This window comes from Magnolia sinica, chromosome 15 (genome assembly GCF_029962835.1).
Source record: "Magnolia sinica isolate HGM2019 chromosome 15, MsV1, whole genome shotgun sequence".
In the NCBI taxonomy this organism is placed as follows: Eukaryota; Viridiplantae; Streptophyta; class Magnoliopsida; order Magnoliales; family Magnoliaceae; genus Magnolia; species Magnolia sinica.
In genome coordinates this window covers 18,386,017-18,408,689 of record NC_080587.1, presented here as the reverse complement: position 1 = coordinate 18,408,689, position 22,673 = coordinate 18,386,017, and the positions used below count along the sequence as shown (strand labels likewise).

At 40.4% G+C, this 22,673-nt stretch overlaps 2 protein-coding genes across 2 annotated transcripts in view; both read right to left on the bottom strand.

The window, feature by feature from the left end:
* Positions 1-5,111: 5,111 nt before the first annotated feature.
* LOC131226838 (RING-H2 finger protein ATL80-like) lies at positions 5,112-5,669 on the bottom strand. Its single transcript, XM_058222559.1, has one exon. It carries the CDS (start codon positions 5,667-5,669, stop codon positions 5,112-5,114), a length of 558 nt encoding a protein of 185 aa, XP_058078542.1.
* Positions 5,670-19,500: 13,831 nt separating this feature from the next.
* Positions 19,501-22,673, bottom strand: part of LOC131226837 (intermediate cleaving peptidase 55, mitochondrial-like) — a 105,726-nt gene continuing 102,553 nt past the window's right edge. The window contains exon 6 of the mRNA XM_058222558.1: positions 19,501-19,694. Coding sequence (XP_058078541.1) covers positions 19,501-19,694 — 194 coding nt within the window. The remainder of the gene's footprint in view (positions 19,695-22,673) is intronic.

Here is a 22,673-nt window from a genome sequence, read left to right as displayed (position 1 = left end):
GTGCCTCAACGATAGCTCTGATACCACTTGTTGGGATTTGTATTGCGGAATTACACATATGGATCTAGGATAACAATCCAAGAGCACCAAACAATCACAAGAGAACACAAAGATTTGGGTAAAAAAGTACCACGTCACAAAGCGATAGAAATCCACCATGAAAATAGAAATTACAAAGAGAGAGGAGTTACCCGATTCGAACGACCTTGAATCTCACCCTTGCTACACCCTTTGATAACCCTATAGCCCTTTTAGAAACCCTTTAAATACCTTTAGGAAGCCTTAAAATGCATTAGAGTGGCCCTAGGGACTTGTATTTATAGATGGGGAAACCCCACTAACGCATCTCCCTAAAAACCGCCTCAAATTTACGCAGTCCGCGCACCGTCTGCGTAACCCTCGACTAGTCAAAGGAGGGCTTCGATTGGTCGAAGGACCATTCAATTGGTCGAGCGTCCCTGGAATCCAAATATATTGTTGCTGAACTTCGAGTCGAATGGGCTTCAACTGGTCGAAGGGACCTTCGACTAGTCGAGCCAGCCCCTCGACTGGTCGAGCATCTTGGACTAGACAGATTTAAGACATCTGTTTTGACAACAAAATGAAGTAGATTTAAATATCAGGCAAATCATACCATTGGAAATAGTGGTGATTTACCATTATTAATAACTTATTATGTAAATAGTAGTGATTTACCATTATTAATAACTTAATATGTATATGAGTACTCGAACCCAAGACTTGAAACTCTTGAGAACCTACCATTGAGGTAAGGACTCAAATCGAAGGATTTGATGTAATGTGAACATCACTTTGTCTTTTATAACTTTTGGTCTTTTAGGTTTTAAAAAATTGAAATAAATCATTCACAAAATATAAGTTTGTGTCCAATAACCATTTTGTAATGGATTTTATCAATGTGGGAACATATGCATTTTAAATTATAATATATCACAAGTCCTTATTTCATCACTTTGGATGTATGTTAGGTGGTGATGCTACACTACAACAAATTAGACTTTTTGCAACGATTTTTTTAGCGATGAGTCTAATTTCATCGCAAAAAGTTAATTTTTTACAATGACATTTCAAGTCTTCGCAAAAAATAGATTATTGATGATGGCAGTTTAAATCGTCGCTAATAGTTAACTTTTTTGCGACGAGCTTCAATTGTTGTCGCAAAACTCGTCGCGAAAACTCGCCGCATGAATTTTTCATAACGAGCTTAACAAGTCGTCGCTAATAGCCACTTTTTGTGACAAATTATGTGTTGTAAAAAAAAAAAGTTTTTTACGACGACACAAAAGTTGTCGCAGACAGTAGCTTTTACGATGACTGGTTAAGCTCGTTGCGAAAATACAACATAGACTCTTTTCCACAGTTCTTTTTGCAACGAGTAGTTAAACTCATTGCAAAAAATACTGAATTATACTTTTTGCGATAAATGTAGTTTCATTGTAAAATGTTAGAGTATTTACCCATGACACGTGTGCAAAGGTGCGCACGTGCGTAGGTGCGCAGGGGAGCATGACTCATATATATATATATATAAAACCTAATTTCTAACATCTCTAACCCTACCCGTCACACCCTAACCGATCCGATCCCAAATTCTCTCTCTCCCTCCCTCATCTTCCTCCTCTTCCAAGCCTGGCAACCACCCACCACCATCACCCTCCTCCTCTTCCTCTTCCTCTCTCTCCTCTTTACTCTCTCGGTCACTCCCTCCCTCATCGCTTAATACGACTCGGTGCCAACTCGACCCGACTTGGTACTTCTAACCGGATCGGACTTGGTCCGGATCAGTCCAAGCCAGACCGAACTTAGATTGAGTCAAGCATACTGGACTCGGTATTGAGTAGGATCGAGTTTGCGTCAAGCCTATTTCAAAACTAGATCAAGTCAAGTCAGCCCTAACTCGGTTTGACTCGACTCAATACCCAGCTCTAACGGCAACCAACACATCACCTCACCACGGTGTGGATTTCCTGCAGAAGACTCTGACGGGAAGTTCTTGCATCGGGATGCTGGGGCCCACTGATGTATTTGTTTATCCACGCTATTCATCCCTTTTCTCAAGTCATTTTAAAGTACGTGCACAAAAATGAGGCACATCCAATGCTCAAGTGGACCACACCAAATAATAAGCATGAGTTGCATTAAATGCACACAACATTAAATGTAAGAGTAATCTGTGGTGTGGTCCACTTGAACATTGGATCTCATACCTTAAAATTATCTAAGAAAAGAAATGGCCGGCATAGATAAACACATACATAATGGTGGGCCCGCCTAAATAATTGCCCGTTCGTGGCTAGAGACATGCGGGGGTGCATCCCACCTGATCCAGTTTGCTAAGCCTGTACGTGTGTACAAGCATCCCAACACGTAACCACTTTTGCCAGCATTGCGAATGAGTGGAAGATCCAAGCAGTTCATTAGGTAAGTCTTGTCGACCGTACCATTAGTGCAGCTGACGGCAATCAGATCGAAAGCAGATTGGCTAGTGTACCACACACCAGCTATATAGTTGTTGTAGGTACATGTCATGCGAAGACGAGCACTGACGCTCCTCGAGCTCTGAGTTGTACGAACGGTTCAAAGGAGATCAAAGTTACATAGGCCCTACAGTGATGTATTTATTATATCTACACTATTCATCTATTTTTAGAGATCATTTTAGAGCATTATCCAAAAAATGAATCATATCCAAAGATCATCCGGACCACACCACAAATAGAAGCAGAGATGATGATTTTCACGGTTAAACAATTCGTAGGGCCCACCATAACGTTTATTTTCCATCCAATCTAGTCATAAGGTCAAAAAGACCTGAATGAAGAGGAAAAACAAATTTCATATTGATCCAAAACTTCTGTGAGCCCAAAAAGGGTTTCAATGGTAGACGTTTAATTCCCCACTGCTTTTTGTAGTGTGGTCAACTTGATAGTTAGATCTGTCTTATTTTTCTTCTCAAGCCTTAAAACGAGCTTGCCAAATGGATGGACGGTTTGGATATAACACATACCTCATTATCAGACCCACGGAATTTGTTGACGTCAATACACCAACTATATAGCTGGTGTGAGGTAAACTAGCCAATCCGCTTCCCAAAAGGTGGGTCGAAAATTTCAAAGATTGATATGGGGGGATGTGGATTGCATCCTACCCCCACCCGAATGGTAATCCATCCGGGCAGGGCTCTGTGGGGCCCACAATGATGTAAGTGTTTTATCCAAGCCGTTAATCACTTTTCTCATATCAGTTTAAGGTATGTCTGTAAAATTGAAACAGGTCCACAACTCCAGTGGACCGCACCGGAGGAAGCTGCAGTGATAATGACACCCACTGTTGAAAACTTTCTAAAGGCCACCGTGATGTTTTTTTATCATCCAACTTATTAATAAGGTCATGTAGACGTGGATGAAGTGAAAAAACAAATATTAGCTTGATCCAAAACTTCTCTAGCTCTCAATAAGTTTCAAGTGCATGATCAGTTACACCTCCCTGCAACAACTCTTTTTCCTGCCTTTATATCTTTTAAGGGACCTCATTTAGTACTCTAGTCTTCCAGCCAACCATCCACCTTCACTCGTCTCGGGCCGGTTCGTGAAGGTGTCGTGAAGGAGGGACCCTCTGCAACACGATGCGGACATACGAAGTTTAAAGTATGCCACTAGTACCTATACAACCACACTGCCTCACACGCCTACTCCCTCGCACCGAGCCCAAGCCCGAACTTGAACCTGAGCAGGTGTTCCAGTGCATAAGATCCATACTCCTTGTACTAGGTGAGCAAATATTATAATCCTCCACTTACCACATTTAAACCCAAAATTTTTCTTCTCCTTTTCCAACGTGGGACTATTCTCAAAACCCAAGAAAAAGGTATTTTGCAAACCTTTTTATATGTATTATATAATATCTTTTATTAAAAAATATATATTAAAAATCAATATATTTCAACACCCAGGGATCATCATAATGTTTACTTAATAGGTTTATGAGATTGTACATACCTGGATGAAGGAAAAAACATAAATATCTGCTTGATCCAAAACTTGTGTGGCCCTAAGAAGTTTTAATGGTTCCCATTCAATCACCACTTATAATCTCTGCTTCATTTTTAGGACCATGTGTTGGGGAACCATAGAAAGCAACTATGTATTGGGGAAAAGTAAAAGCACACATGAATGAATCAAGAAATGTACATGTAATAGCATAACCAAGTCCAAATAAGAATAATATAAATTTTACGTGAAAAAATCTTTGGGAACCGACAAGTAATGCACTATGAAAATAAAAATTACAAGAGATGGAGTTTTGTCTATTCGAACAAGCCTCGAATCTACTCTACAAACCTTAGCTATGTCATTGAACTCTTAGGAATGAATTAGAAAGCCCTAAAACATTGTCTCTCCTCCCAAATTCCAATTACACCCAATATATAAAATATCACAAACGAAATAAGAAACAAATCTCGCACTTACACAATTCTGCGCGTGATCGATGGAACCTTCGATGGCATTTACATCCAATCGAAGACCTCAATGGCATCGAACTCCTTCTATATGACATCGAGTAACAACACCAAAACATTCAAATGGATTTTTTTATATATTTTTTCAATGGCATCGAGCACATGTTGATGGCATCGACGTCTACTTGATGAAATCGAATAGTCAGTCAATGGCATTGACAAACCTGTTATTGACAGATTTAAGACATCAACAACACCGTAAAGTGAGCCCACAGTGCATTCCTCACCCGAAAATCTGTTACCCGGGGCCTAGCCTAATCGATTCCAGCTTCAGGGGAGCTCCCACCTTTCTTTGGATTTAAAAAGAAAAAATAAAAATCCAAGATCATTGGATACATGGTATTGCAACGAATTCTTGCTAACCAACATCCCATTGTCTAGGGCAGGTTTGGTTTCTTCAGATATAATGATATTTCATGATTTAACAATCTTATTCAGTGCAAAATTTCCTGATATTTCATGAAATTTGATGCAACCAAACACACCCTTAAAAAAGGCTACAACGGTAATGATGCAATCATGATGACAATAATATTTCAGTTACAACAAAATCATTCATGGCTGCCTACGGCTACAGCGGCGGCAATGAGTTATATACACTATGAAGATTGGAACCAAGAAAGGAAGAATACTGAGACATGAGATCTTCGATGTCTTCTTCGTTGCTGCCACCCGTCTTCGCCACAATTTTCAAAGGCAGGGACCCACGGCAAATGGGACACGTCTCATGACGGGATCTGATCCATTGATCCAAGCAAGCTCGATGGAAGAGATGCTCACATCTCAGCTCTCTAACCTCTTCTCCTTCTTCAATCTTATTTAGACATACAACACATTCTTCTTCTTCATCAGACTCCGGCCCACAGCCCCTGAAGTGGACGACGTTGAGTTCTTCATCAGTTGCTGGCACGATCTGGTCACCTACTGCAGGCATCTCCTGATCAGATGGTTCGGACTGCGGCCCATGAAACGGCGAATCAGATCGCCACGTGAAGTGGGCCGTTGCCAGGAGATGGAAAATGAACGATGTGGATTGCTGGGCGAATTTCGGGGAGAGGACTAAAATGCCAAGGAAAATGAAGAGAAGGGGATAGAGAAGTTGGGAAATTGTGAGTGCTGGGATTTCCATTGCTTGAAGAATCAAAAGGTGGGAAGCCGATTGGCTGGTCTACCTTACCCAGCTATATAGCTGCTGTAGGTACGTGTAGTGCGAAGACGAGCACTGAACGCTCCTCCAGCTCCGAGTTGTACCGATGTTACATGGGTCCTATAGTGATGTATTTATTATATCTACACCGTTCATCTATTTTTAGAGATCATTTTAGGGCATTATCTAAAAAAATGAATCATATCCAAAGATTATCTGAACCACGCCAAATAATAGCAGCGGAGATCATGATTTTCACCGTTAAACAATTTGTAGGGCCCACCATAACGTTTATTTTCCATCCAATCTGTTCATAAGGTCACAAAGACCTGAATTAAGTGGAAAAACAAATTTCATATTGATTCAATACTTCTGTGACCCAAAAAGGGTTCCAATGGCAGACACTCAATCCCCCATTGCTTTTTGCAGTGTGGTCCACTTGATAGTCAGATCTGCCTTTTATTTATTTATTTTATTTTTTATCTCAAGCCTTAATACAATATCGAAAAATGGATGGACAGTTTGGATATTACACATAACTTATGATCAGACTCACAGAACTTGCTGCCGTAGACAAAACAGTTATATAGCTGGTGTGAGGTACACCAGCCAATCCGCTTCCAACAGATCGGCCAGAGTATTTTTTTAGCCGTACATTCGTTTCATGTACAGGAACTCAGATTCGGTAGTGACCCAGAATGTTTCAATGGTTTGTGGTCGGTGCTCTGTGGGCCCACCATGATGTATGTGTTTCATCCATCCTGTCCAACTACTTTTTTAGATCATTTATGTACGAGACCAAAAATGAAGTATATCCCAATCTCAAATGGACCACATTACATGAAACTGTGTTGAACAAATGTTGACTATTAAAAGCTTTTTGGGGGCATAAAAGTTTTGGATCAAGCTGGTCTTTGTTTTTTTTGTTTTTTTATTTTTTTATTTTTCATCTGGGTCTGTCTATATGACCTAATCAATAGATTGGATGTCAAATAAACCGTACAGTGGGTCTTAGGAGGATTTTAATGGTGGATATCCAATCACTATTGTTTTCCTGTGGTGTGACCCACCTGAGATTTGAATCCCTCTCATTTTTGGGATCAAGCCTGAAATGATCTTTAAAAATGGACAAACGGAACGGATGAAATACATACATCATAGTGGGGCCCACAGAGCACCGACCACCAGCAACCCGGCTCATGGGAGGGGGAGTAGCCATCCGTTTCCGGTTTCAACGGTGGGGCCTCATTATCCCCACTGATTTCTGTGCTTTGGATCTGCCTTTTCATTAATTAGGCTCAGGCCCTAAAATGATCTGAAAACTGAACGGTGCGGATAAAACACATTTATCACGACGGGGAACCACAGATCATTCCAGCACCAACGTTGGTGCTTGAGAAGTCACTACCGAATCCGAGTCTTCACGCGCGAGATACACAAAATGAGTGGGTCAGATTGGTTTTGGGCCTGTATGCCACGCTGTCACAAGTGGACGAGATTTTCTGGGTGGAAATCATCAGGTCATCAGAAAAGACCGTCCATATTAATAACTCTAACATTTCATGCCGCTTGAATGAATTTGAACCTTATTCTGGTGGCCCCACTGAAGTAGGCATAGTCCAAGAATCACAGTCCACAGGCAGCACCCACGCGGCTATGTGTGCTGTTTGGAAAAGTTCTGTGGTCCGGCCATGATGTTTGTTTCATCCATGCCATCCATTCATTTTGCCCACTCATTTTAATGCATGAGCCCAAAAATGAGACAGCCCAAGTCTCAGGTGGACCACACCACAGGAAAACATGGTCATTAAACTCCCACCATTAAAAACTTCCTAGGGTCCACTAATGTTTACCCGCCATCCAACCTGTTAATTAAGTTACACAGACCTGGATGAAGGGAAAACGGAAATATCCAAAACTTTTGTAGCCCCAGAGAAGTTTGTAATGGTGGGCGTTAAATCACCACTGTTTCCTATGGTGTGGTCCAACGGAGATTTGGATCTGTTTCATTTTTGGAATGATACCTTAAAATGAACTTAAAAAATGGATGGAGGGCATGGATAAAACACACACATCAACCAACATCAGTGTTGTGTGCTACACTAAGGCAATCCGAGTCTAGCCATCACATGGATCCAACGGTCGTAACTCTTTCACACATTCTGCATGAAAATTCAGAAATGTCAACTTGATAGGGATTGATTGCCCATACCAACCTGTACCTTTGGGATACCAACTTCGTACCTGGGTTTATTGCAGCCGTGCAATGGGTGGTGGCCATTTAATATAGGGATTTAACATGCAGCTGGGTCATCTACACAGTTGAACCACCATTGTGGCACGTGTGCGTGTGCAGAAAAGATGCCCTTCCAACATCCATATAACCAATTAGATGTGCCCACACGTGCTAACATAATACCAGTGGGACTAATCCAAGCCATTGAGCACTTGCTCATGATGAAGACAGGTATTCTCAATAAATTATATTGTCACTGGATCACATTAGAATGAATAAAATTGAGTACCCCGCTGCTAGTATATGCGTAGCAGTCTTGAACCTTACCTTATGTTGCTTTCCTAAGATGCAATGTTCATAAAAATCCACAATGCATGCCTTAACTCTCATTAACAGTTTTCATTTGTGGAGTTTAATCATGCCCCTCTCGCTCATATGCTATAACGGCACATGCTAGAAATTTGTATCATATGTGTCGGATTTTATGTGTGAGGTGGCAGTGGCCTTATATATAACTGTACTCCCGACCAACTTATACAGATTTTCGACTTTCATCAACCCCATTGCATCTTTAGTGACCTTTAATACACCACCAAATGTGATGAATGTGTAACCGTTTGTATCTAAAACCCCCAAAGATATTAATTTTTTCTTTAAATATGGACATGCCCAACATCACCTAGAGTATTCAATGACTACGTCAAACCTCTTTAACTTAATGATACCTATTTTGATGGCCTTGCATGTTAGGTTATTCTTTATCAGAACACTTTCACCATCATAGGATTTGTACGAATCGGACCAAGTCCTATATGAGCACATGTGATATGAACATCTTGAATCTAGAATCCATGTGTCAGAGAGATAGACTGCACTTGGGGAGACTAAGAGGTCTCATTCTAAGCTCTCTTCCGCTATATTGGTTGATTCACATGTGTTTCATTTTTATTTTCTTTTTAGGTTATCCTTTTATTTCTGACAGTCTCTCTTAAAGTGTCTCTTAATGCCACAATAGAAGCAACCGTCATTTGCCTTTGATTTCGATTTGAAAATTTTTTCTTGTTAGAATGAGATCGCTCTGCGAATCGTCCATATTTCTAACCTCCTTTTGTGACTAGCCTTTCTGCCTAAGAGTCCTCATCATTCGACTTCTTCCTCATCTCGTTTGAACAAGCGTGGGAGTTATTTCTTCGAGTTTCACCATATTCTTCTCATACAAAAGAGTAGTTACGAGATGGTCATGACGCGAGAAGCGATATTAAAAGTATCACCATTTTGTCTTCTTCCTTGACTGTTTCTCCGTGCCTTACACCACATGTGCTCCAGGAGATCCGATCCTTCATTTAACTTCAGTCCGAAAAATTGTTTCTTCACAAATAATTTGTTAGACTTCGACATATACAAGTCTTCTAGCTTTTTTCATATCTCTCAAAAAGATTTCTCATGTAGGACATTGTACATAACCTCATCTGATAGACACAAACGGATGATAATCATAACTTTCTCCCTGAGATCGCCTAGTCATCATTTGACATATTTTTCATTTTTGTTTTCAACAACGCATTTCTCAATCCTCTTGAAACTAGAATATCCTTGACCTTCTACTACCACAAAATAAAATTGTTCTTCACATCTAATTTCTGTATATTGAATTTTGATCTTAACATCTTCGTTGAATCTCGAACGTCAATCCTGACTGTCCGATATTATGTTGTGAGTGAAGCAGCTCCTTATAACATTACAACAATGTAACCGAGGCCACGATAAACTCAAATCAAACCCTATGTGTTAGAAATTCGGATCTAACATCACCATCAATCTATGCATTTTATGGAAGCAAGATAAACAAAAATAGAACAATATAACAAAGCAGATAACCGAAGCCAAAAGCAAATAATCCACAAACATATGATATTTTACGTGAAATTTTTTTTTTGGGTAAAAACCATAACACAAAGCGATATAAATCTATTATAAACCTTAGAGTTGTACTAACTCACTTTCTTCAATTATAGAATCGTCCAATCTCCCTTTACGATGTGTACCTTTAGAAAACTCTAAATCCCTTCAAAAAATCCATTTTCCAAGCCTTCACATGTGTAAAAAATCGTCTCCCTTAACAAACCATTACTCTTTGAGAGAAAACACTCTTATTATCAAAGTCTTAATCTTAAAACATGGACTTAAATATCATTACATGCGCTTATCCATGCAAAAATAATGGTCGCACCTTAGTCGACTGAGCTATGGAGAGAGACTCTTGTTCAATCGAACCGTACAACGGTCAACGGTGAAACAACATAGCAAGTTTTGGTCGACCGAAAGATTCCGAGCTACTCTAGTAGCAGAATCCAAGTCACCATGCACAACACATTCCGGCTCGTGGTGAGGATCCACTTCACATGGAGATGGTGTTCATCATTCGGTGGGACCCACATCGAATCTACAGCCTGCATTGCACCCGAGATAATTGAAGAACTTAGCATGAGCCACTTCAAGCACACAGGCGGCGGGCCGGACGAACAGGTAGACTGCATCATTTGCCTTAGTACGATCGAAGAAGGAGATGAGATTAGAGAGCTGAGATGTGTCCATCTCTTCCATAGGGCTTGCTTGGATCAATGGATTGGATATCACCACGTGTCATGTCCCATTTGCTGGGCTCCACTGCAGCGGAAGAAAGAATCCATGGTTGAAGAAAAGGAAGATGAGCTTGAAGATCTGGTGTCTCTATATTCTTCCTATTTTGGCTCCATTTTTCATGCTGTCTATTAAGGTGTGTTTGGTTGCACCGAATTTCATGAATCATGATATTTGGTGCAACCAAACAAGCCCATAACTACTTGTCATTATCATCTGGATAATTGCTAGTGGATGATGGACATCATAATGTCCATGCCAACGTTGTAATTTCAGCTATTATGATAATTTTCATATGATCATCACCGTACGTTTCGTTATTGTGCCATAATCATGATTTTTCATCACGGATAGGTGTGATCTTTCTGTGGGAATTTCAGTTTATACAAGTGGGGCCCATGGCTCGGTATCCAGAGTATTGATATGGCTCGGACCACTGCAGATGGACCACGCCCAAAGCCTCTCAGACTCAAAGATCCACACCATTCAAATCTTAAGTGGATCATATTATAGGAATTAGTGTTAATTGAATGCCCCGTATTAAAAACTTCCTAGGACTAACCGTGATGTTTTTGTCATCTTTATTTGACATCTAAGTTTGTGGTGGACATGCTCATCGGAAAGTCTCAACCAGTCTAGCACTGGAGTTACTGGTCAAACAGGATTGGAAAGCTGAAGCAAAGAGGGCAGATTAGTTTTGGTCATGTCCTGGAAGAAGGGAATGCTCCGGCAGATGAGATTGCCCGCCTGGGAAGTGAGATTCAGAACATTTCCCTTGTCAGGCAGGTTTCGGACCTCCCTCCTGAGATTCGGGGTCTGATTTTGTTAGATAAAGTCGGGCTAGGTTCCATTAGACAATCCCTGATGGGTTCTTTAGTTAGGTCTAGTAGATAGGTAGCCTGCTCCAGGCTTTATGACAGGCTTCCTCAGGGTCTTTTCTCCTTGGGGAAGCCCGAATTGTCCTTGGTAATGTACAGCATTGCACGTGAAATGAAAATTTTCAATATTTATCAAAAAAAAACTCTTGCTGAGGATGTCACATAAACTTGGATGAAGGGAAAGAAACAAATATCAGCTGGATACAATAATTTTCATGGCCCACAAGAAGTTTTTAACAGTCAATAATGACTACTTCCTTTGATATGGCCCAACTTCGATTTGGATTTGCTTCATTTTTTGGCCTCATGCCTTAAAATGACTGAGCAAAATAGATGGATGGTGTGAATATATAAAATACATACATCAAGGTAGCCCCAAGATAAGGGCCACACCATCTTGGGTGAGGAGGGAGCGGATTGGGCGATGTCTCTGCACCACCCTACTTGTGGGGCCTACTATAATGCATATGTTTTATCCATGATATCCTTCCGTCCCCTTATTTTAGGGGATAAGCCAAAAAATAAAGCAGATTAAAAACTCAAGTGTACCGAATTTCCGTGAACTATGATTTCACAAAAAACACTCCAAGTACGTTGAAAATCTTTTCATCCCCCTATTTTTTATACAATGCTGCATGTTGCCCTGCTATTGTCTTAATCCAAAATAACTAGAAATAAGGTACAACATGTTAAAAAATATATATAAATAAAAAATAAAACAAAGGAGTAAGAAAAAACTTTTCCACATATTAATAACATGTTCTTATTTACATGTTATTGGCTTTTTATCCTGTCCTTCTTATATTCTTCTCCCAATACAAATCATCTTCGTGAGAACTGCGAGAGCATGGAAACCCCAAGACTCCCTCTTTCCCACTCCCTATCTTCCTCTTTCTCATGCTCCAACATTTTCGTCCTTTCTTGCAAATTGATTCACCTGGTACTTCCATCACGTTTTCTCATACTGGTGAGGACTATCAGCGCGATGTAGAACTGAACGGTCGGATTACATCTATAAATGACAAAAAACTTATTATTGATTACTACAAGCCCACATCTGCTGAGGGCAAAGAAGTAGAGTGTCCCATTTGTTTGTGTAGGATTGAAGAAGGTGAGGAGATTAGAGAGCTGAGATCCATGTGATCATCTCTTTCATAGGGTTTGCTTGTATAGATGGGAGGGACATCAGAGATTGGTGGCCCACCATGAAGAAGAGCTCATCATTCCCTTATCGTCTTTCCTCTCCACCAGTGTTCATGGCATATAGTGGCTGAGTTACGTAACTCTAATCATGCCATCTACTTGTTATGGTCATCTCACGATCATTAGATAAGGAGATGGATTCTCGTCCATTGGATTTCTATCATGTTGTTACACCAGCGTCAATATCACTACTGCCATCATCGGAGAGACAATGTGAGAGGGATGATGTGACACGTGAGTGTGATTGAAAGGGACTCATCTGGACAGTCTAGCATGAAAAACATGCTGGAGATTTGGACCAATCAGTTGGTGGGCCACACCGTGAGCACTCATCGGGTGGATCACACTGTTAGTTGGTACACTTGCGCCTGTCCACTTAATGAGTGGACAACCTGGTTTGGGCCAGCACATGTCCACTGGGCCAATTGCATCGCAAATGGCTAGGATCTCACACATGAGCCATGTTAGCAACCCTGGCACTCTTCGCATCACCATTACCAGGCCACCATGGTTTTATAGAAGTGGGGTCCATGGCTAGGGATCCACGCCCCTAATATCATAGGCTCCAATAATGTCAACCGAAAATGGCACAGAGAGGGACGTGATAAGGTTGATCACCGTCTTCCTCGGAGAATAATTACTTCGAATTTACTTGATTAATTTTCCGGACTCCTTGTAGAGCTTCTTCGGTTCTACGTGGGATAAAAGCAGGAATAAATCCTAATAAATTTAAAATAATTTAATTAATAATAAAACCGATCAACGAGTATAAAAATAGGAATAATTCCTAAAAATATAATTAATTTGATTAATGATATAAAATTTTTTTGAAATTACAACCCTTTAAATAATGAGCTCAAACTTGAGATAGAGTTTTATACTGGGACTCGAATACAGACACTCTGTGACTTGTTATAAATAGTTAACTTACTATTTATTGATGGCCTTTATTCCTACTAGACTTGTTTTTGGCCAAAAATAGTGTCTAATTTTGCCTAACCATGTTCTTCTCCTAATTTTTCATGTTGGGCACAACTTCTACAACTCAAATGATCAGAAGTTATATTCAAACTAAAATTTACTATTTATACTAAAAATAAAAATGAATGAGACTTTTGAATGACAATTTGAACATAGCAGGGTTGGTTGGCTTAAGTAGCTTCTCCTACCCTTAAATCATATATAATGTGTCAAAAAACTCATCCTAGTTTGTGAGATACAACTGATTTTAGGTTATAACCATCTGAATCATTTCTACCTTCGATCAAAGCCTTCTATGGTCCATTTTTACCATGAAAGTGCCTGCGACCCACTCTACATCAGAAAATCATCCGGATTGGGAAGAAATGGCAACCCTTGTACAGGTGGCCAACAAACATATGGTTTGGAAAGAGAACCATGTTCACACCCCAAGTATAGGGTTGTGATGTAGTAATAATCTCAGTAACACTGAGGTCGAATCCACATGGATTGAACCTTGTACGTAATATAAAAGTAACTCGAACTAAAACTAGGCGAAGATATAATCTAAACCAGAGGAATTTAAGAGAAGAATTGTAATGCATTTAAACTAAAAGTTGTAAAATTCAAAGGTGGGAAACTAGGGTGCCAAGGATCCGCTTGTAGAGATCAGGGAAATCTATACTTGATTCATAAGCGCAACTGGATTCAGAGTCTTATCTTCATCCAGTTGGAAGATATTCCATTAAAATCCAAATCAAAACTTCCTTTGATCCAGTTTTCAAGAGAAGATAGGTATGAGAATTAGAATTGATTCCATCATAAAACCATGTCTATTAGACAAAGCAAACAACAGAATTTAGCCAATCCACATCCAATCTAAGGGATGCATGAATGTTAGGAAAGATTCCGTCATCCAACCATGCACAGGAGACGATGGGGAACAACAGGGTTTCTAAATTCACAAACCCGATAATGCTAAGAACATTCTCAAAGCTATCACAAATCCATTGTAATTTAAGTCACAACAAACCGTTAAAAACTGAAAGCATTCCTTAATATCAAACTATAATCAAAAGAAAGTTCAACTAAAGTATGAATCAAAGCATAGACACTATCCATCACAATATAAGCTTCACCTCTTAGCCCTAGCTAACCCATCATAGACATGGTGAGGCTAAAAATTTTAAAAAGCACATTAAAGAAAAGAAAAAAAACTAAAAAGAAGGAAGAAGAACTCTTACTAGCTGTCTCTTTCTCTCTCACATTCAAGATGCCCTTCCTCTCTCTTTCATCTCTTTTTTATAGCAATAGGGAGTCGACTGTGGCGGTGGAAGTCGGTCAAAACTGATCGGTTTCGTGTGTAAACTTATGCACTTCCCTGCGCAGCGAAACTTCTCGCTTTTGTACTTGACCCACGTTTGATGCTGTGGATGACTCCCCATGATCGGATCTTCTCGAATTTTTCTTCATTGAGGGGTTCGGTTTTTGCCTGGGCTTCATCTGGATGGTCTGGATCGGCCATCCGATCAACGATGGTGGGTCACCACATCCCGGAATGTCCGGAACTCGCGGACGTGCGCAGTCTTTGCAATTCTTCTTGCGCTGATGAGTGGTGGGGCACAAGATCAGTGTCGACGGAGAAATCCACTCCGTCCATTGGATGCACCTCGAAATTATGATCAGAAATGGATGGTTTTGGATTGCTTTTGATGCGGCCCACTAAAGTAATCATGTTGTAATCGTTTTGGCAGTTGCAGGGCAGTCTACTTGTGGTCGCTGTGGTCAGCACGTGCGCATGCATGGGTACCAAAGGTCAATATGGGTTTGACTTTTTTTCACCCCTCTACATGATGGACGGCTTGGATTGTCCATGTGGCGCATGATGGTGGCCCACAGCGGTCCGCAGAGGGGACATCCGTCCGGTTTTCACATCAGCGCGGAAACGTAAGTTTCCGTTTTTGAACGGGAGTTAGCTCATTGTAAGCTGATCGACTCCCTTGGTTCAGTGCATCTCAAGAGTCCGTGTATTATGTGCACGTGCCTTCCGATTGGGACCCACTAAGGTGTATTTGGGGAAATCTAAACCGTACATTCATCTTAGCTCATAGTGTAAGGGGTTGAATCCAAAACTAAGGTATATCCGGAGATCAGGTTGCCCCAAATCAGTGATTTAGTGGATGATCTTTCCGTTGGGCCACTTTCACAAGGATCTAATGGCTGAAATTTGATATGTATGGTTAATTTATGGTCCTCAGGACATATATAAAGTTTCGAGCCAAATGGATGGTGGAAACCCTGTGATCTTGCATTCTGGACAATTTTTAGGCCTCTTTAACATGAATGGCTTGATTTTCTCGGATCTATGGCGTATAAATTATTTGATCTCGGTCCCCTGGGGTCCGTCCCTTGCCTTGGTAATTTATGAGCCTTAAATCCATGCTTTTAGTACCCTTTTTTTCTGTCCAAGCTTCTAAATTCACCTTGCAACACAAACACGATTAAAATAGGCCGTTAAACAGTATCATGTTCGTAAATTCAGGTAATAACTAGGGTCTAATATGTAATATTTGACCCTCAACACAATCCATAACTAACATTTTTCTAGTCTCGAGTAAAGTATACAAAAAATAATTTAAGAAGTACGGGACAATTTCTATAAACCCGAGTGAGTTTTGAAAAACAATTCAGATACGAGAATTCTAAGATTCATGAATGTTGAGCATTACTTTGTCCTAGACTCAAGTGCACGGTAAACTTCATAGTCAAGCTTAAAGTATTAATCCATTGATTAGAACAATTCTAAACATTGAGTTCCATGGGTGTAAAGTGAAACCTAAACTTATCACAATCAAAGACTCAATTCTTTATTTTCATGATAACATTGATAATCACAAGATCCTTCAAGATAACCATAACCTAAACCAAAACTTGCCTTATAGTTCACCCTTTTGATTCTTTCAGTTTTTGATTTTTCCATCGATGGATTTCACATTATGTCAATCTTTTAAAGGTAAAGCTAATGAGGGGAAACAAACCCTCACCTATAGAGAGCAAACCCATGGTGAAGACCATTCGCCCAACCCTTTTCGAAGACAACTGTTTTTTTAGCTGGGTATTCACTTTTTTTTCAATGAACATGATGGACAAATTCCCCAAGTTGGCTCCTTCTATGCCTAGTGATTACCTGATTAACAATTCAATATCGAACTAAACTTATAATGTGTAAGCTAGGTGTGACATGTGAAATCATGACTTAATCAATGTTTAAAGCTTTTAATCATGTATTAACAATTTGACTTAACTGTGAAATCTAATAGATACTGAATCCAAAAGTCATAAATTACCAATATTACATATCTTATACGTCTAAATCAAAGATGGCCATCAAAATCACTTCGAATTCACAAAAATTTTCAGATTTTTTTAAAAAATTTTCACAATTTTTGCTCAAGACTGAGAACGCACTGATTAGGTAACCTAATCTCCCATCCCCAACCTAAAATCTACATTGTCCTCAATGTAAAAGACATACGCATGCAATGCATAAGAGACAACAAAAGTAAAGGAGAAGTGATGAAAAGATAGTACCTAATGACGGAGTTAAGTGGCTTTTTTCCAGAGAGATTTCATCGTGAAGTGGGTCAGCACAAGAGTTAATCCAATGAAAGTAAATTATCCTAAAACAACAGGAAAGCAAACTAACCTAACGGCATAAAGCCAATTAATCCTAGAATGACAAAGAAAAATAAACTACCCTAGTCCTATGAAAGCAAGAATCCTACCTGTACCTCCATCAGACTAGGAGATCAATCCTGGTAAACAGGATCATTCAGAGGCATGGATATGTCCTCTTAATCAAATTTCTCAACTAATGGCTTTAATCGATATCCATTTACTTTAAACTCATTGCCATTGTCTAGATTCCAAATCTCGACAGCCCCATGAGGATAAACATTGATAACAGCGAGAGGGGTCAGTCCAATGAGATCGGAGCTTACCCGGAAAGAGATGTAACCGAGAATCATACAAAAGAACTTTCTGACCTGGCGTGAATGATTTTCGATGAATTTGTTGGTAATTAAACGCCTTCATCCTGTCCCTGTAAATTCTCTAATTCTCGTATGCATCGTTCCAGATTTTTTCAAGTTCATTCAACTGAAGTTTGCGAAGTGAGCCAGCACTATCCAGATTGAAATTTAGATTTTTAATCGCCCAGTAGGCTCTATGTTCCAACTCCACAGGCAAGTGACAAAGCCTTCCCATAGACAAGTTTAAAGGGAGATTCCAATAGGAGTCTTAAATGCAGTACGGTAAGCTCATAAAGCATCAGTCAATCGGATTGACCAATCTTACAGTTAGGGTTAACCGCCTTTTATAAGATATGTTTGATTTTTCGATTGGAAATCTCAGCTGGCCCACTTGTTTGTGGGTGATATGGAGTGCTCATCTTATGAGAGATACCATATTTATTCATTAAACTCTCGAATGGTCTATTATAAAAGTTTCAGCCCCCATAACTAATGATGGTTCGAGGCGTTCCAAACTGGGAAAGGATGTTCTCTTTTAAGAATTTAATGACCTGCGATGGTCATTATTTTAACATAGAATTACTTCAACCCATTTAGTGACATAGTTTACGACAAGTAAAATGTATAAATTTCTAAAGGATTGGGAGAATGGTCCTATGAAATCAATGCCCCAGCAATCAAATGCTTCAATGATAAGGATGAGATTTAAGGGTATCATATTTCGACAGGACAACGCTCCAAATTTCTGACAACACTCATAAGCCTCGCAAAACTCATGAGTGTCCCTAAATATAGTGGGCCAGTAAAAGCCACACTGCAGAATCTTGGCTGTGGTCTTTTTAGCATAAAAGTGACCACTATAGGCTTGTGAGTGACAGAAGGAGATGATACTCTGATGCTCATCGTCTGACACACATCTCCTTAAGATTTGGTCTGGGTAATATTTAAGCAAATATGGATCGTCCTATAAAAAGTTGCGCACCTCAGTAAAAAATTTAACCTTATGTTCACTCCCCAAGTATAGGGTTGTGATGTAGTAATAAACTCGGTAAGACCGAGGTCGAATCCACAGGGACTGATACCTGTACGTTATCTGAAACCAAGTAGAACTAGAACTAGACTAAGATGTGATCTAAACCAAATAGAATTTAAGAAATAATTGTGGAATAATTATCTAAAACTTTAAGGAATTCAGAGGAAGGAAACTAGGGATTCAGAGGATCCACTTGTAGAGATCAGGGAGAAATTATGCCTGCTTCAGAAATCATGGAATTTAACTAGACTTCCTTTGATATAGTTTTCAAGAGGTGAAAGGTATATGAATTAGAATGGATTCCATCACCAAGCCATGCCCAAGAGACAAAGTAAACAACAGAATTAAACTAATTACCAACCAACCAACAATGTATGAGGATCAGGAAGGGTACTGTCATCCTACCATGCCCATTGGACAATGATGAACAACAGGGGTTCCTGACTTCATAAACATAAAAAAAGGAAAGAAATACTCAAAGCCATTGCAAACCCATTGTAATTTCAGTCACAACAGACCATAAAAGACTAAGAAAAATATTCCTTCAATAATCAACTATATCAAATCCAGTTTATGAATTAAAGGCACACAGTAAAATCTCCCATCTCGCTACAGGCTTCACCTCTTGGCTCTAGCTAAGAGGTTTAGCCAGACATGAATGACTTGGACTCAAAGCAAATAAAAAGAGAGAGAAAACGAAAAAATAAAAGAAAAATAAGAAAAACTTCTTATCTTTTCTCTCCCATCTTCTCTCTCTGTCTTCCTTTCTTCCGTCCTCCACACGTTGCCAGCAGCTTGAATCCCTCCAGCCACGTCTAGCAGAAAGCCCAGCTCACGTGCTGATCTCTTCTTTCTTCAAAGCCAAGACCGCCACCCACGGTTTCTCTGCTCTTCCTCTCACGTTCCAGCTTCCAGCCTCCCTTTTTTCTCTTTCTTCTCTCTCTTTATAGGTGCCAGGGGCTGTGCAGGAGAGGCCTGGCCGGATTGCGAAATCCTTCGCGGCAGATTCCTTGCGGAACTCTGCTTCTGCAACAGGAAACGCTTAACTGTTTACGTTTGGACTCAGTTTGAGAGGAAGAGTCTTCCCCTCTTTGAAATCTGCCAGCGTGGCGAGTGTAAGCACCCCTTGTATGATCAAATAGACGGCTTGGATCGTTGATCCGTTCACGGACGGCGGCCCGCAACTTCCCGCAACTTTCGATTTTTCCGAACGTGCGTAAGGCGTACGCAGAGGTGCTGACGTATTCGGTGGGCCCCACAGAGATATTTTTGGAGAAATCCACCCCGTCCATTAGATTCAGGACGAAATTTCAGTCAAGAATGGGTGGTTTTGAACGTCCATTGACGCGGCCCAGAGAAGAAATCACCTCAAAAATCGTTTTGAACGTCGCAGGACCGCCTGTTTGTGGCCTCTGTATCGCGCACGTGTGCTTGCATGGGTCCAAAAGTTCGGCAAGGTTTTGTAGTAGTCGAGGCCCTCTACACGATAGACGGTTTGGATTGTCCACTGGGGCAATGTGTGGGGCCCATTGGCGTCCACAAAATGGACAGCGTCCGTCCGTTATACAACGTGAAATAGTAGTTGCCGTTTTAATGAAGAAGACGCGGGTCAGCAGCGCTGACCCGCGTTACGTGGTTCGGTGCGGCTCGGCACGTGTACACGCCTCACATACAAGCCCCACTGTGATGTGATTTGAAATTCTTATCCAACCATTTACTTTCTCATCTTATTTAAACCGTCGAGACCAAAGTTGAGACAGTTCCAGATATCAGGTGGGCCCAGAATCAACGGTTTATGGGCCGATCTGTCAGTTGGGGTACTTCCATAGTGATCGGAGGGCTGAAATTTGATATGTACGGTTAATTTATGGCCCTAAGGCCATGTATGAAGTTTTGAGCCAATCAGATGGCGAGAACTATATGATCTTGCATTTTTTACCAATTTCAGGCCTCTTTAACGTGAATTACTTGATTTCCTGATCCTTGATGCATAATTCCATCGATCTTCGTCCCCGGAGTCCGTCCCTTACCTTGGGTGTCATCGAGTATTAAATCATCGTCTGACACACATCTCCTTAAGATTTGGTCTGGGTAATATTTAAGCAAATATGGATCGTCCTATAAAAAGTTGCGCACCTCAGTAAAAAATTTCTTCTTATCTTGCGCAGTCCAATGTGTCGGTATAAAACCTGTGGCAAGATAATTAACAATATCAGTTCAAGGGAATCAGATGGATTAAAGTGAGAAAGATGGTCAGCCACTACGTTCTTTACTCCCTTTTTATCTTTAATTTCTAAATCAAATTCTTGGAGTAGAAAGATCCATCTTATTAGGTGGGGCTTAGGATCATTCTTAGCAAGAAGATACTTGAACGCTGCATGATCTGTGTAAATGATGATCTTGGATCCGATCAAGTAGGACCTAAATTTGTCCAAAGCGAACACTACGGCTAAGAGTTCCTTTTCTGTAGTCGAGTAGTTCATTTGGGTAGGATTTAGAGTCTTACTTGCATAATGAATAACGTAGGGCTTCTTTTCTTTTCTCTGGCCTAAAATCGCCCCAAGAGCATAATCAGACACATCGCACATAAGTTCAAAAGGAAGGCTCCAGTCAAGTGGTTGTATGATAGGTGCAGTGGTCAACATGCCTTTAAGCTTAGTGAAAACTTCCTGGCATAACTCAGTCCACTTGTATGGTGCAGACTTTTGAAGTAGACGAGAGATGAGGCTAAAGTCCTTTATGAATCGTCTGTAAAAATCGGCGTGTCCTAAAAAGGATCGCATGTCTTGTATGTTCTTGGGTGGAGGTAGGTTAGAGATAAGATCGATTTTAGCCTTATCAACCTCAATTCCTTTGGACGAGATGATATGTCCAAGGACAATTCCTTTATAAACCATAAAATGACACTTCTCCCAATTAAGTATTAAATTCTTTTCTTCACATCTTTTTAGCATACATTTAAGACTCTCTGAGCACTCGCTGAAAGATGGACCGAAGACAGAGAAATCGTCCGTGAAGACCTCTAGATATTGCCCCACCATGTCAGAAAAGATACTCATCATACATCACCGAAAGGTGGCGGGAGCATTACATAATCTGAATGGCATCCTTCGGTAAGCAAAGGTGTCATAGGGACATGTAAACGTAGTCTTTTCTTGATCTTCAGGGGCTATCTCTATCTGATTGTAGCCCGAATACCCGTCAAGGAAACAGTAATAAGAATGACCAGCTAGCCTTTCCAAGATCTGATCAGTGAAGGGTAAAGGAAAGTGGTCCTTCCTCGTGACGGTATTCAATTTCCTGTAGTCAATGTACATTCTCCAACCAGTAGTAACTCTAGTTGGCACGAGTTCATTATTGGCATTGGCTACGATGGTGATTCCGGACTTCTTAAGAACGACCTAAGTTAGACTCACTCACTGACTATCAGATATAGGGTATATGATATCCACATCCAATAGTTTAAGAACCTCGGCTTTAACCACTTCATGTTTGGATTTAATCTATGTTGTGGTTGCCGAGAAGTCTTCGCATTATCTTCAAGATAAATGCGGTGAGTACAAATCAAAGGTTCAATTCCCTTGAGGTCCGCAATCGTCCATCCAAGGGTTCCCTTATGCTTAATAAGAGTAGATATGAGCATACTCTCCTGTTCTTTCTCTAGGTGGGCAGAAATCACTACCGGGTATGTCTCATCTTGACCTAAATAGACATATTTCAAATCAAAGGGCAAAAATTTTAAGTCAAGCTTCGGTGCCTTGAGGTTAGACGGCAGAGGCACTTCTTCGGTTTGGTGCAATTCTTCATATTGTGGCCTCCACCGGTTAACTTTCAAGTATTGGCGCAGTCTCAAGCATGACACACGTCTCCCTAATCATGTCATCATCAAAATCATGGGAGTGGGCCAGGCACATTTCTAGAGGGTTAGAGGTAAGGTCAGAGGTGTCCTATCTTCCATGAAAGAGTCAATCATGTTAATATCGTGAAAATCGTCATCATCCTCTA